The sequence below is a fragment of the Carettochelys insculpta genome, chromosome 1, assembly GCF_033958435.1.
Source record: "Carettochelys insculpta isolate YL-2023 chromosome 1, ASM3395843v1, whole genome shotgun sequence".
NCBI classification, from domain to species: Eukaryota; Metazoa; Chordata; order Testudines; family Carettochelyidae; genus Carettochelys; species Carettochelys insculpta.
In genome coordinates, this window is record NC_134137.1 from 14,896,703 (window position 1) to 14,912,822 (window position 16,120).

Consider the following 16,120-nt stretch of genomic DNA (forward strand, 5'->3'; position numbering starts at 1 on the left):
AGAAGAGGTTCCCAATAAGAAGCACTTTTTTAATGCTGGTTAGTTTGGCAAATAAATTTTTCAAACTGTATTATTGCGCAGGTTCAAAATTGTACAGGTTTTTCTTCATTTAGGTTGTGCATGCATGAGAGGTATCACTTTATTGAACAAATCTTTCTGTAGGCTTTCTTGCAGTAGGTGTTGAGATTCATGACCAACATACATCCATAAATACATGTTTTAGGATTTGGAAGGAAAATTAATGCAGCTGTAGAACCAAGTATGTTATATATTTCTGACTTGATATTGCTGGGCCTATCCTTCATAGAGGGCAGATTAACAGGTGTGTTGTGAACAAGACATGAGAAGTCATTCTTCGGCTCTACTCTGCGCTGGTTAGGCCTCTGTTGGAGTATTGTGTCTAGTTCTGGGTGACGCATTTCAAGAAAGATGTGGGGAAATTGGAAAGGGTCCAGAAAAGAGCAGCATGAATGATGAAAGGTCTAGAGAACATGACATATGAAGAAAGGCTGAAAGAATTGGGCTTGTTTAGCTTGGAAAAATGAAGATTAAGGAGGGGAGGACATGTTAGCGGTTTTCAAGTATCTAAAAGGGTGTCATAAGGAGGAGGGAGAAAACTTGTTCTTCTTGGCCTCTGAGGATAGAACAAGAAGCAATGGGCTTAAACTGCAGCAAGGGGGGGTTTAGGTTGGACATTAGGAAAAAGTTCCCAACTGTCAAGGTGGTCAAACCCTGGAATAAATTGCCTAGGGAGGTTGTGGAATCTCCATCTCTGGAGATATTTAAGAACAGGTTAGATAAATGTTTATCGGGCATGGTCTATATACTTGGTCCTGCCATGAGGGCAGGGGGCTGTATTCGATGACCTCTCAAGGTCCCTTCCAGTCCTTGCATTCTATGATTCTATGATATATTTTACTTAGATATCTGATCTTTATATAATGCAGGTATCATTGGAGCTTGCTGCTGACAACAAAGACTTTACCAGTGCTAATGCCAGGTCAGCTAGTTCTGTCCAGCAAGCCCCAGTTTATGCCATCAGAAGTCCGGGGATTAAATTTCAAAAAAATGATAGCAGTGTTGCACATGAAAAAAACCCTCAACCGTTGAACAAAGTCAACCTGGAATCCTCTAAGAGAACAGAAGTACTTAACACAGGGATCCTGCGGATACCACCATCTGTTCCATTGTCTGCACCCTGTAACCTGATTACACAGATGAATGCATCTGAAGAGGATGGATTATTGTTGCATGTATTGTTAATGGTGCCTGATGGAAAAGATTTTATTGCTGGAGGCTCTGGAATCCATGGTCCCTGCAATGTTTATTTAAACTGCAAATTATTCAGCTCAGAGGAGACAACAAGATCTGCTGTCATATGGGGCACAACACAGCCTGCCTTTAGCTTTTCTCAGGCAAGTCACATACCTCTCCTGTTGTGTTCTCTAAGTTGCATATTGATGTAAAGGCAATTTTTTGCCCCCAAGCCCACATTTTTATAAAAACTATAAGGATGCCTCTGACTCTTTTTCTCTCCTCTTTCTCTCTCTCTCTAACATATTACAGTGCTCTTATTACTATTTTGGATCATATTGCAAAACATGAAATGCAGATGAGTGGGGCCTCAGATTGCCCAACCAGTAAACAAGACTTTTTAAAATGCCAGAAGAAAGTAGGCAGGGAAACCTCTATTCTAAACCATGGAAAAGAAGGAAACTGCTCTCTGTGGGTTGGAAACAGATGCTTAGAATGTTGTGCCCAATGCTGCATGGCTGGAGGGATGACTTTATTTCTTTATAATCTTGTACTTATTTATTTTCACATAATATATGCGTTAGCAGAAAAGTAAGAGTAAATGCAATATTAAGGGAAGGAAGCCTCAACCAAGAAATTCCAAAAGTTTAGACCACTTGTTGTTACAAACTCAGCCTTTTTTCATATCCTGTTGTATTTTTATAATTTGACCAAATTCTTATAGCAGAAATCCTATATTTTTGTTGTTGATTGGTTTTGTTTTCTTTCTTTAGAAATATCAGGATCATCAAATCTGTTTTTCCCAGTTTTATTGCAGAATTCATTGGGAATCTTAGAGATGTGAATTGTGAGAGTCCTCAGGCCTTAATTGAGGACATGGTTTCACTGAAAGACATACTGTAAACCCTTGAGTTATGCAGGGGTTGTGTTCTTGCAATCCCTGCATAACTCAAATTTTCATGCAAGTCAGTGAGAGAGGGAACCAGGCTTACAGCATGGTTCCTGGCTTCCCTGGGTTTGCAGGAGGCAGCCCCGTTCCTGTCTCCCTGCTGCTTGCAGGACCCAGGAAACTGAACAGCTCATGGCTGGTCAGTTTCCCAGTTCCAACAGCAGAGGGCAGCTGGGAACCAGGCTGCCGCTTTGTTCCCAGTCCCCCTCTGCTTCCAGGACCAGGAAGCTGAACAACCTAACAGCCATGCAGCTGGGGGAAGTCAGGGAGAAGGGGCCATAGAGCAGCTTCAAGTTTTGCATAATTCACATTAAAGCAAGTTACATGCAACCTGAAGACATGTATTTCATAGGTTTACTGCATCAGACATTTTAATCCCAAGTTACTTCACTGGTTCTTAAGATTAATAGATATTACAACCATAGGTCTCCCTATTGAGAAGTTGTGCAACTTCCCCTTAAGTCTCACACAGGAGCTGTACAGCCCCCTGCAGAGCTCAGGGCTGTACAAGGAAAAACACTCTAGACAAATTGCCCTCTGTTAAAACAGAACACTATGTATTGGTAGCTTCCCCTTCTGTTTTTAATGCAGTTTGCTTCATTTGCTGGTTACTTCTGAACTCTCTATCTGCTAGGTGGTGCCTGTTTCACTTACTCCCAAACATCTGGAGCGACTTAAGAACAATATAATGGTTATTGAAGCCTGGAACAAGATGCGAACCCCTGGAAGCGACAGACTCCTAGGATTGGTCAAGCTTCCTCTCCATCAGTTTTACATGTCATTCAGGTAAACTTGCTCGTGAAGTTTTATTCTGTTTTTGACTACATTGTGGGGTATGTGACACCCTGCAGCAGGGAAAAGAAAGGGAATATATGCCCTTACAGCAGCATACAGCAAAGTTGGTTCTGCACTGTGGGGTGCAAAAATTGAGGGCCAAACTCTAAAACATGTCCTGGGTCAGACTGGAAGTGCTTTGTCACCAGTGGAAAATGTCTGATCCAAATTATTGTTAAACTGTATTCTCCATTGGAATTTTGTTAAAGTAGCATTGGCATGAAGCTCCTGTCCTGGAATCAGATCCTTTGAAGTGGATTCAAAAGTCTGTGCAAAACCTACTTAAAGGAGTCCCAGCTGCAGAATTCTGCTAAAAATGTGCAAGACAAGAAACAGTGCTCCCAGTGATATTTACTAATGTGAAATATGACTTGCTGCTTTAAATCCACCATTTGCATGGCACTGTTGTTTTGCAAAAACCAGAGTTTAACTAGTAACAGGGAGGTAGCTGTATTAGTCTGTACTCTAACAAAACAAAACAGCAGAAATGTAGCACTTTAAAGATTAACAGAATGATTTGTTCAGTGATGAACTTTTGTGGGACAGACCCACTTCATCAGATCAATTGCATTTCCAATACAGACTGACATTTATAAATACAGAGGACCAAAAAAAATTGCAATGAAAATGATGAATCAAGTACATAGGACTGAAATAGGTGACAGAGGGATGGGGGATGTTAATTGTCTTGCCTGAGATAATTATGAGCATCACAGGAAAGGAAGCAGTCCTTGTAATGCGTGAGATAATGAGTGTCTGTGTTCATACCACATGTTAGTGTGTCAAATTTGAATATGAATTCACAGATTTCTCAGTGTAATCTGTTTTTAAATTCTCTTTGTTCTAGGACACAAATTCTGTTAAATACCTGAGAATGTGTGTCCTAGAACAAAGAGAATTTAAAAACAGATTACATCGAGAAATTTGTGAATCGGAGTTCCTATTCAAATTAGACATTAATACATAGTATGAACAGAGACACCAATTACTTCATGCATTACAAGGGCTGGTTCCCTTCCTGTGATGCTTGTAATTGTCTCAGGCAGGACTATTAACATCCACCATCCCTCTGCCGCCTACTTCAGTCCCATGTACTTGATTTGTCAGTTTTTATTGCAATTTTTTTGGTCCTCTATACTTATAAATGTCAGTCTGTATTGGACATGAGATTGATCTGATGAAGTGGGTCTGTCCCACAAAAGCTCATCACTGAATAAATCATTTTGTTAGTCTTTAAAGAGGTTAGCTAACGAACATTACATAGAAATGAAGACAACTCCAGTGTTGTCCAACCAAATCAGCTCAACTCATCCTGTTTGTAAGAGTCTGGTTATAGCAGGACAACCTGACCACTCTCAAATAGTGCTCTGTGGCTTTCATTGTTATCATTAGTTACATTGAATGAGGATAGAAAGTGTATTTGTAAATATTCAGTGCCTTCCACTCTTTTTCAATCTGTTCTTTCCCAAACTGACTGAAATAAGCAGGTGACCTTATCTTTAAAACTACTATGGAACTGTCAGTTTACATAGCCCAGAAGAGTGCTTCTAACAAAGTATTGTCTGACCTAGATCAACTGTTAGTTGTGAATTGTCTCATTATCACGTGGTGTTTCCTGAACATATTTTCCCTTTTTTGTTGAGAGTTTTTGTTCCTTTCTTAATTTAGGGCAGCTTTTTATCAAGCACTACCTGCTTAAAGTGATTTAAAATGAATCAAAATAAAGTACACAAGATAGATAGATTATTTTTTTATTCAAGTTGCTGGTTCCCGACATTTTGGACAGTTAAATGGAGGAGTAAATCAATTAGTGCTTCAATTAAGTGGAAGGTCCTTTGTTATTCAGTGCACATTAGATGGACGGATTTATCAAGAAGTAAATTGATGTTTCTGTGTCTTCCAGCTACTACCACTAAAGGCATTGATGTCTCTGAAGAACGTGCCAACATCACCCATCTTTTCAGTGTTTAACTAGTAAAATCATACATTCAGTGGCTGTTTTCTTAGTCTAGTGGCAGTAGATTGTGTTCCTAAATGAAAATATCTGGACGGGTCCCTAGCTCTTATGCCTTTGCTGGGTTAGTAGTACCTGAGAGCACTTAGTTCATCTTCTGGAGACTCTTGATTGCCATCTAGGGATGGTTGTCACCAAAGCTGGAATCACTGTGACATGAAGTCCAAAGGTAGTGGGTAAAATTTAATTGACTGTGGATCGGGGGGAAGAGTGGGGTCTCCTTTTCTATGGAAGGTCATTGTAGGACCTGAGTTTGTAAAGAAACTTAGTTTGGCTTGTCTCGTCTTGAGAGCTCCAGGTGAAACCAGCTATTCATCTATGACATGAAACACAAGTGACTTGTTTTGATATCTGTTCTCTCCTCTTCAGAGACACCAAGATTTGTCGCCTGCTGCTTCAGGCTCAGTATCCAGTGGTTGCAGTGGACAGCTATATGCCTGTGATAGATGTTTTTACAGGCAATAAAAATGGGAGTCTCAGGGTTGTTCTGGCAATGGGTTCAGCTGATCAAATAGTGGCACTGCAGAGACTAAAAAATGAAGAAGGAGCTGTACCTCCCGCCATGCAGCGACCTCCCCATTCTCTGGATCCTCTTCCTGAGGGTCATACAATGGTACGCTCCCATCACTGCTGCTTTGGGTTTTAGAGACTTGTTACTAGAAATCTCACCTTGTTCAGTTTGTCTTTGATAAATAAGAAGTCCCTGATCTTTATTTTTTGTTGGAGCCCATCTTACAGTCAGGGTTGCCAATGGAGGGGATCAAGGGGGCAGCTGCCCAAAAGCCCAATGATTTAAAAGTGCCTGGGGCTCCTGGCCACTGCCACTGCTACCATGGTTCTGAAGGCAGCACCATTACCATAAGTAGAAGTATCAGTATTGCAAATGCCACACAAATACGCAATCTTGTTGTGACCCTGCACCCCACAATTCCTTTTTGGGTCAGGATCCTTACAGTTACAAAACCATGACATTTCAGATTTAAATGCCTGAAATGATGAAATTTATGACTTTTGTAATCCTCTCAGAATGACCAAAATGGACTGTGAATTTGGTAGGGCCTTAATTATAATATCTAATCCCTAACAGTCTGCACCATATTCACCTAACACTAGTCGGTATTCTCCCAGGAGACTCACATGTGAATTTGGGACAGACTTTTATGAACAGTTCAAGTTGTGGGGAATGGGTGCTCCTCGTTTTCTAAACAAAAGTTGCTACCATGTGTTAAATGTTCTATATAAATTATAGAGAAAATGACTGTTGCAATTTCAGTATCAGGGTCTTCTCTTTGCTTTAGAAGTGTAGCTCTTATGCCCTATTATCTGAGGTGCTGCTCTTACTCACAGGGATTCCCTTTGTCTTATTTAGCAGCTGGAGGGAGAAGGAGAAGGACTGTTGGAGCATGTGTTTGAGATCCATGTGGAGAACATTAAAGGTCTTACTCCCCTACAATCCACAGTCTGGGGAGAGGCTGACTGTTATGTGCAGTACAGTTTTCCAGTTCAGGAGCCTGAATCCAGTGCATTAAAAGTGACTGAATTATATGAAAATAGTAAGTTTGGTTTGTGATAGGATTTTGTTTGGAGCATTGCTTTACCATGCATTGTTTGTGTCTATTCTTGCTGCCCGGGTAAACTGTTTGTACCTTTGTGTTTCCCTGATGTGGTAGTAGAAAGCCAGTGTAAGCCAAACTTTGGGTTAGCTCAATAAACTGAAAGCTGCTTCTATTGAGAGAGATGGCAAAACATCCATTGGTTTCCAATGAAGAGTATGGGCTTTTGCACCTTTTACCTAGAGAGCTGAAAGTGTATTACAAACTTAAACCCCAGTCCTGCAAAGATCGACAAATGTATTTAACTTTACACATTGTAGCTGGGTCTACACAGGCACTCTTTGTCAACAGAGGAAGCCTTTAGTTGACAAGTCACAGAGTGTCCACAAGGTGAAAGCGCTCTGAGATTTGTAAACAAAACTTTCCCTTTCAGCCAGCAGTGTTATGCCTCTCCCCAAGCAGGCATAACAGCTCTGTTGACAGAATAAGTCCTCCATGGTGCCAGCCAGCCAGCTCCAGCAGGCACCCTTCCGCCCGCCACAACTCTATCACTCCTGCTTCCAGCTGCAGTTAAAGGGGCCAGCAGCCCCAGGCAGGAAGCTGAGGATGTGGGTACAGGACTGCAGCACGTGACTGCAGGCATGCCTTAGCAGCTACTCCCAGGAAACTTCTCCAGCCTGAATTGATGTCCCATGGACTTGGTGTCACCAGTTTCCATACCACTATGGCGACCCTTTTCTTGAGGGTGAGGGTGGGCCACATGTTCATGTCCTGTCTTCGCAGGACAGGGGCGAGCCTCTGGCATAGCTCGAGGAAAGTGGCCTTCTGTGTTCCGAAATTCCAAAGCCAGTGGTGGTTGTCCCATTGCCACATGACTAGACAGTCTCACCAGTCGACTTGTCAGGGCCCCTAATGGGGGGAGGCCTACTGGGGTACTGTGGCCATTGGGCCATTGTCTGTGGGGTTGTCTTCAATATTGTCTTCCCAGAAGTGGTGGAAGACCCCCAGTGAGGACCAGGGGCAGTGGGAGCAGCAGCTGCCCCTTGTCCCAAGCACTGGTCAAAGGCCACCCTGCCATGATGCTGGGTGTCTGCGAGCTCCGGTTGTGGTGCCTGTAGGCACTTAGCTGTGTCCAGCAGGGCTCTGCTAGTCTTGCCTCGTGCAGGGACTGCGGCCAGACGGGGGGCCCTTTAAGGGCACGTGGAGCTGGCACACCTGGAAGGTCTTGCCCTCCATGCATGCCATGCTTCTGGGGTTAACAGGGTCCCTCTGTTGACAGATCTGGTTGCCATGTAGATGCTCTGTCTTCAGAGTGGGAGCCTCTTTAACATGTGGCTGTTCTCTGTCGATAGATATTTTGCTGAGGTAATACTGCCGACAGCACCGTCTGTTGGCAGAGGGTGTCTGTATATACATAGCCTGTGAGTCAGGAAGATTAAGCACTGGAATAAATTGCCTGGGGAGGTTGTGGAGTGTCCATCATTGGAGGTTAAGAGCAGGTTGGGCAAATATCTATCAGGGATGATCTAGATGGTGCTTGTCCCTGCCATGAATGCAGGAGACTGGACTCTCTGGAGGTTCCTTCAAGTTCTACTATTCTATTAGTCTAATCCACTGATTTCTGTGCAGACTTCATGTGCATAAGACTTTGTAGGGAAAAGTCCATACACTGACTCACAGACTTTATATAGAGCTTGTTTCAGCTACCACAGAAGTGTAATATTATACAAAGTCTTAGGACCAAATGATATAAGCAGGTGAAATCGCAGAAGGATTTTAAGTGTTTATAATTTCTGAAGTGGGGCTTGGGATAGTTTCTCTCTTCTCCTGCTAAAAGTGGAAGGCACTACTACTTCAGGCAGCCAGAGGTTTATGGTCACTAGTGCTCTAGACCTTTGATTTATATTTCCTCCAAAAGACAGCACACTGAAGAATAATTTCTATGGTATTAGTTCAGTGCTACATTTGAATTGCCAGCACTACATTTTGTAGCATTTAGGTGTTTCTCTGAGACTTCTGTGGAGAGAGAGTTTGGACAACAGGCCTTTAAGCAAAATTATGTTAGTCTGATTTCAGATTAAAATCTAAGCGCGTTCTATCTTGTTCCTTGGATATATGAAGTTGGGATCAAATATTTAACTGGCTTTGTTTGACTTGTAGGCATTAGATTGAAGCCTTTCCGCTCAGTGACTACTCTGTGCATCCCCGATCCTGTTTTTAATTATGAGCATCACCATTCCTTGTTGCTACCTGCTGATGTGCCAGTACAGAGGCTCCTGCTCACTGCATTCTCTCCACAAGGATTGGCAGGAGGAGGAGGAATCCAGTTTGAAGTCTGGTGCAGGTACAGTATAAAGATCCATTTCTTCGCAACTCAGAAAACAGTGAGATTAGAAGAGTGACAGTAGTGAAAATCTCTTGCCAAGCAATAAATAAGTGATGTGTCTGTGGAATATGCATTTTATTCCTCTGAAAGCTATAATACTACGATCTCAGAAGTATTCAGACCATTAACCGTTTTGTGAACTTTTTCTTCTGTGGCTTTCTCTAACTATAGGGAAGTATTTGAATATGCATGAATTAAAGCTGTACAATATTAAATCTTTAGAGTCAGTAGTTATTACAATTTGACCAAAATATCTTGATTGATGGTTCTTTGTGTCTTATACAGGTACTATTACCCTAATGTCAGAGATCAGATGGTTGCAAAAGGGACCTTGCCATTGTCACGCTTGTGTGCCATGGCAACAATGCAACACCGCGAAGAAGTAGGGATACAGACCTTTACTCTTCCTTTAGTCCCAAGAACTGATTGCTCAGAAGAACTCTGTCCACGATCCTCAGGTAAGCGAAGACATTTTTTCCTTCAAAAAGTGAGGTGTATGCATGCACTGCCAAGGAGAACAAATGAAACGCAAGAAGTCCTGTGGCACCTTATAGACTAACAGGTATTTTGGAGCATAAACTTTTGTGGGCAAAGACCTGCATAGTCTGTAAGGTGCCACAGGACTTCTTGTTGCTCTCGAAGATACAGACTAAGACAGCTACCTCTCTGATAAATGAAACTCAGTTTTTGAAGACTGCTAATAACCCAGCATGTTGGTCCTATCAGTCTAAGATGTCGGAACTCACCATTGGAAATCAATAACAAAACATCCACTGACTTGAGTGGGAGTAGAGTAGGGCTCACATTGTATTTATTTAATAGAAAAGTGTTTTAATGGGCCAGCCCTGAGCCTACTATGTCTCTCACTTCTCAGATCAGAACAGACTGAGGGAATTCAAGCAATATGCTTAACCTTCTGGTTGGGAAAGGAGCCTGTCCACCCTGCGGTGGTTTCTTCAATGATACAAAAGTAGCCCTGAAGCGGCTTTTAGAGAAATCCTTTTAGGCCTCCTCAGTCAGATAAAGGTGGTCATGATACTGAATCCGAGAAGACTAAATCATGAATTTTTGGAGACAGTGACCAAAAACAAACAAAAAAAAAAAACCAGAGGCTTACTGGTACAGTGGAGCGAGCTTCTTGCAAACAGTACCAATTTTAGCTAGTGTTGGTACAGTGGTTAGCATGGCAACTTTCCAGGTAGTTGGTCTGGTTCAATTCCCAGCCAACATAAGCTCCAGCTCAGCTCTTCTCTATTGGGTAAACTAGTGGCCTAATGGATAAGACATCTGGATCTGGGGAGAGTGGGTTCGAGTCCCGTGTAGGTGATGCCAGTGAGACATTTTCAGGGATGATCTTGATGACGTTTGTCCTAGTGTGAGGTCGGGGTATTAGACTTAATTACTTCTCAACATCCCTTCCTGTTCTAGTGTTCTGTGGTCTATGATCAAGAACACTACTTGGATTGGCAAAATTAACTTTAAAAGTACCATACATAGTAAAATCTTCAGAGGATTTTTATTTCATTTTACTTCCACTTCCATGTTTTGTAAGTAACTGTATGATATCAACTAGATGTGGTCATCGCTAGACGAGATAACATCAAAAATGTCCTTCTGACACGCAGCTATCATAGTGCTGACTGCGATACAGATCACTCATTAGTTTGCTCCAAACTCAAGGTGATTCCCAAGAAGCTGCACTGCTCTAAACCAACTGGAAGGCCCCGTATCGATGCCAGAAAGATGGCTAACTCAGAGAGAGCTGAAAAGTTCAGAGCGACCCTCAAGGAGAATCTGCGCAGCAACCCTGGGGGTGCCGATGTGACATCCAGATGGCAGCATCTGAGGGATACAATGTACAACACGGCCTTGTCGGTGTTTGGAAGAAGAGCTAGAAACACAAATGACTGGTTCGAAGCTAACTCCGATGAGATGATCCCAGCCATCGAAAAAAGCGTGCTGCACTCCTGGAGTACAAACATTCGCCAAGCCAGAATACCCTGCAAGCACTCAGGGCAGCCAGAAAAACAGTACAGCAGACGGCCAGGCGCTGTGCCAACAACTACTGGCTCGAGCTATGCAGCAGCATCCAGACCAGTGCTGACTTTGGTAACCTCAGGGGAATGTATGAGAGCATCAAGAAGGCATTAGGACCTACCCAGAACAAGATGGCACCTCTGAAATCCAAATCTGGTGAAGTCATCACTGACAAAGCCAAACAGATGGAGCGCTGGGTCAAGCACTACTCCGAGCTGTACTCACGCAAGAACATTGCGGTCCACTCAGCCCTCTATGCCGTCAAACTCCTACCAGTAATGGACGAACTGGACCAGGACCAACTGTGGATGAACTGAAGAAAGCCATCGACGACACTGCAGTAGGAAAGGCCCCGAGCCAGGATTGTATACCACCAGAGGTAATCAAGTGTGCCACAGACACTCTCCTGGAACCCCTACATGAGCTACTGTGCCTGTGCTGGGGAAAGGGAGAGGTTCCACAGGACATGCACGACGCTAACATCATATCCTTGTATAAGAACAAAGGAGACAGAAGTGACTGCAACAATTACCGTGGAATCTCCCTCCTAAGCATCACTGGTAAACTGTTTGCTCGCGTCATCCTCGGCAGACTCCAAAAGATTGCTGAGAGGGTGTATCCTGAATCACAGTGCGGATTCCATGCAGAGAGATCTACCGTCGACATGGTCTTCTCTCTGAGGCAGCTGAAGGAGAAATGCAGGGAGCAGAGGAAGCCACTCTATATTGCCTTCATCGACCTAACCAAGGCCTTCGACTTGGTCAGCAGGGATGGACTGTTCAAACTGCTCCACAAGGTAGGATGTCCGCCACGGTTACTCAAGATGATCCAGTCTTTCCACGAAGACATGAGAGGAACCGTCCAATACGATGGCACATTATTAGATGCTTTCAGCATCAGGAGCGGCGTCAAACAAGGATGCATCCTTGCTCCGACACTGTTTGGGATCTTCTTCGCACTCCTCCTTAAACACACCTTTGGATCTTCAACAGAGGGCATCTTTTTGCACACAAGATCTGATGGGAAACTGTTTAATCTTGCAAGGCTGAAAGCTAAATCTAAGGTGCGGGAAGTCCTCATCAGAGATATGTTGTTCGCAGATGACACTGCTGTCATGTCACACACTGAAGACCAGCTTCAGAAGCTGCTGGATCAGTTCTCCAAAGCGTGCAAGGACTTTGGGCTCTCCATCAGTCTACAGAAGGCAAATGTACTTGCTCAGGACGTTGCTGTTTCTCCATCAATCAGCATTGACAACTATAGGTTAAGGTCATCCACGAGTTCGTTTACCTCGGGTCCACCATCACTGACACCCTGTCCTTGGAGACTGAGCTAAACAGGAGGATCGGTAAAGCAGCCACAACTCTGTCCAGACTCAGCGAGAGAGTGTGGAATAACAACAAGCTGTACACTCACACCAAAATGCAAGTCTACAGAGCCTGCATCCTCAGCACCCTCCTTTACGGCGGCGAGACTTGGACCCTGTACGCCCTCTAGGAAAAGAGGCTGAACGTCTTCCACTTGCGCTGCCTCAGGCGCATCCTTGGAATATCGTGGAAGGACAGAGTGTCCAACACTACCGTCCTTGAGCAAGCTGGAATCCCAACTATGCACACCCTCCTCAGGCAGCGTCGGCTCCGCTGGCTTGGCCATGTCCACAGGATGCATGATGGAAGGATCCCAAAAGACATCCTGTATGGCAAGCTAGCCTCTGGCAAAAGACCTCCTGGATGCCCCCAGCTGCGCTACAAAGATGTTTGCAAGAGAGACCTCAGGGAAGTAGACATCAAGCCAGACAGCTGGGAGGAGCTGGCAGATGATCGCAGCAGATGGAGGCAGGAACTATACAAGGGCCTTCAGAAGGGTGAATTGAGGATCAGACAGCTAGCAAAGGAGAAGCGAGCCCACAGAAAGCACAGCAAGGACCTGCCAGACACCCATTACATATGCAACAGATGCCGCAAGGACTGTCACTCTCATGTGGGTCTTCACAGTCACAGCTGACGCTGCAAATGAGGATGCCAAACGAAACTACGAAGGGTGCATTCCATAGTCTGCGTAGACTGAAGAATGCTGCTGCTGCTGCTGCTGCTACTACTACTGTATGATATATGAAGATAATGTGATTAGATGAGGAATGTATATCATAATGAATTCACATGAAAGGGCAGAATTAAGGTTGTGCTGATGTAACCTTAACTTTAATAGATCTATAGATTTGAAGGTCAGAAAGTGCCATTAGGCTCATCTGTGTTGACAGATTACATTACACAGACCATAGAATTTCTTACAGTAACTCTTGTATTAAGGTAGTCACTGGTAGTTGAACAAAAGTATATTTAGACATTCGTTCCTAACTCACTTTAATTCTTAACTATGCAACAATAATAGTGCTTTTACATAGTAGTTGTATGAAATTATGTGCTAGAATACATATTTGTTAACCTTGGCTGTAATTTTTTTAAAAAAAGGTTTGTTTTTTTCTTTCTTTCTTTCTTTGTCTTTTTTTAAAAATCCAGGTTTGCTTGATGTGAGTGTGAGGTATAGACGTTCATTAAAGCCAACAGGGGGAGTAATAGCTGCTCGAGCCGTTTCTATTTCTGTGCATATACACAGAGCTGCTGGTTTGCAAGCGGCAGCCAGGTAAGATCTAATTCTCTTAACATAACTTTTGTGCGGGGGCAGTGTGCTGTAGTGGTGGAAAAAACTGTAACTTGTTAACCATTCATCTGTGGAGATCTAGACTCAAATCTTGTCCTGTTCAGAAGTGAACATAAACTATGAAAAGAACATCACTGCCTCCTTTTGTCCACCAGACCACTAGAAAATTTAGTACATGTTGCTCAAGAGTCTGGAACTGAAACAACAGGTAGTGATGTATTTCAAGACTGTAATTCATTAGCAGATCTGGGCTAGGGAGGAAGCTTGTACAATACCTGCCCGTAACAGACATGATGCTAGCCTTTGCCCCCTCACTTTACTGAGCAGAATTAAGTTCAGCCACAGTTTTTCCAGTGTAAAGGATTTTTATTAAAGGGAAAAGAAGCGCAAACATCTGTGCTTGGGATCCTCTTGCCGTTGATTGGGATTTTGCATGACAGTAAACAAATTAAATGAATTAGTCAACTAAATAATCTTTTTTTAAAGGAATGCTACTCTAAAAAAGTTAAATGGCTGGAAGCTTAGTCTCATCAGGCAAGTTTAGTGCATTAAAGAGAGAAGGGTTAAAGCACAGGCAGTCAGTTCTTTAAAGACAGGAGTGGTTCTCTGCACTCCTGAGCAATGTACTTTGACCTGTTCTCCGAGCAACATTTATGGGCTCCAGGTCCAGCTTTAGCCCTCAGGTCCTGATCCAAAGCCACTGAAGTCAATGACTTCAGTGAGCATTGGATCAACTGCTCCAAGTCCAAAAATAGTTTTGGTCTTGCTCTTTTATGCTTTCAGGTGCAGCTATTCTGTAAAGAGTTTTTGTTGACTTTACCAAAGGGGATGTTCTGGTAGTTCCCAGGCACCTGGTTTTCAGAGATGCTGAGCACCTGCTTATTCTTGTCATAGTCACTGGTGTAGGCAATAGTAGTGGCATTGGTATAGCCAGGCCACAATATTTTTGACCATCTTTTCATTATTGGTCATAATAGATCTAGAAAAAAAATGAGCTGAAAATCGTTAGCAGCCAATCCCTGCCTTTACGAGCACTGATAGAGCTGCTGTAGTGCTAGCTCAAGGATGGAAGATTCCCTGAAAGTCTGTTTATAAACAAGACCTGAGATCCATTGTCTTTATCAGCATTGTACAACTATGGGTTATCAACCCTTTCATTTTGGTGGCATATTAACTATGTCACTTGTAAACATGCCTGGTGAGTCTCCCTCTCTTTTTTCCTTATTACATGAAGAGCTGTGGCAGAAAAGAACTCTTCATTCCAGTCCACTGCAGAAATAGGAGTCAATGCCTATGTGTCAATGCATCTCTCCTTCCTACCGGAAGGTGAGAAGCGCACCACCCGAGCTGTGGCTCGTACTTTCTGCCCAGAATTCGACCACCACACTGAGTTCCCTTGTAACCTCGTCATCCAGCGAAGCAGTGGAGAAACTTGTTGTCTGGCAGAGCTCTTGCAGTCTGCGGAGATAGTCTTCTGCATCTACCACCAGAGCATCAAATCAGGTAAACAAAAGAAAAATAAGTAGGGATCTTGTGTTACTGTTGCTAAGAATGTTATTGACATTTTAGCTTCTCAGGTGTAGGACACAAAGTGACTATTCATTATAACTGAAATTTAGGTAAATGTAGTTATTCCTATTCTACTTCAGCCAAGACTGTGGGGCTACAGCTAGTATTTCAGTCAGTGACCACAAATGAGCAGGGTGTCAGTTTTATGTCTCATCCAAACAAAGATAATACTATAACGATGCTACTCTGTGCTTACATGTACATAGCACCTTTCATATGTGGATTTCAAAACACATGAGAGAGACATAAAATGGGGGTAATGGTAATTTTATAGTTGAGGAAATGAGAGAAGGAAACTAAGTGACTTCCTAAAAGTCCTGCAATGACCTGCAACTTGTCTTTCTAATATCCTGGGACCAGCACAGCTACAACAATGCTGCTTTCTTCTTGAAACATCACCACAGGTTGAACATCTCTGGTCTGGGACTTTCTGGTCTGACAATATCAGACCATGGATGTTTCTGGACCAGAAAGACCTGGGAGCCAGGCCAGGAGGCTAGCAGCTAGGGTTGGCAGCCGCTTGGGAGCTGGAAGCCCAGGAGGGAATCCTGGCTGGGAAGCTGGCAGTTCACTGGGATTTCTTGGAAGTCAGCAGCAGAGGGGCCAGAGCTGGCCTCCCGTGGTCTGGCAAATTCCCTCATTTGGGACTGGTTATGTCCCAAGGGTGGCAGACCTGGGAGGTCCAGTCTGTATTATATCCTGCAGTCCCGCGGATTTCCCTTGCATGTCTCCCACTGAATTAATGACCTTGCCTGACCTTGCTTAGATTGAAATGTGAGATCACAGCCTGAAATGGTAACTTTTTGTAAATAAGGTTACAGAGTATTTCTAAAGGAGGAAGATACCTTTTAAAAGTGGTATTA

At 43.4% G+C, this 16,120-nt stretch overlaps 1 protein-coding gene across 1 annotated transcript in view; it reads left to right on the top strand.

Moving 5' to 3' along the window:
* The window catches only part of C2CD3 (C2 domain containing 3 centriole elongation regulator), a 95,788-nt gene that overhangs the window by 18,983 nt on the left and 60,685 nt on the right, over nt 1–16,120 (top strand). Inside the window, exons 14-21 of the mRNA XM_074977827.1 lie at nt 948–1,415; nt 2,838–2,989; nt 5,421–5,664; nt 6,421–6,604; nt 8,765–8,948; nt 9,276–9,448; nt 13,547–13,670; nt 14,923–15,191. Coding sequence (XP_074833928.1) covers nt 948–1,415; nt 2,838–2,989; nt 5,421–5,664; nt 6,421–6,604; nt 8,765–8,948; nt 9,276–9,448; nt 13,547–13,670; nt 14,923–15,191 — 1,798 coding nt within the window. The remainder of the gene's footprint in view (nt 1–947; nt 1,416–2,837; nt 2,990–5,420; nt 5,665–6,420; nt 6,605–8,764; nt 8,949–9,275; nt 9,449–13,546; nt 13,671–14,922; nt 15,192–16,120) is intronic.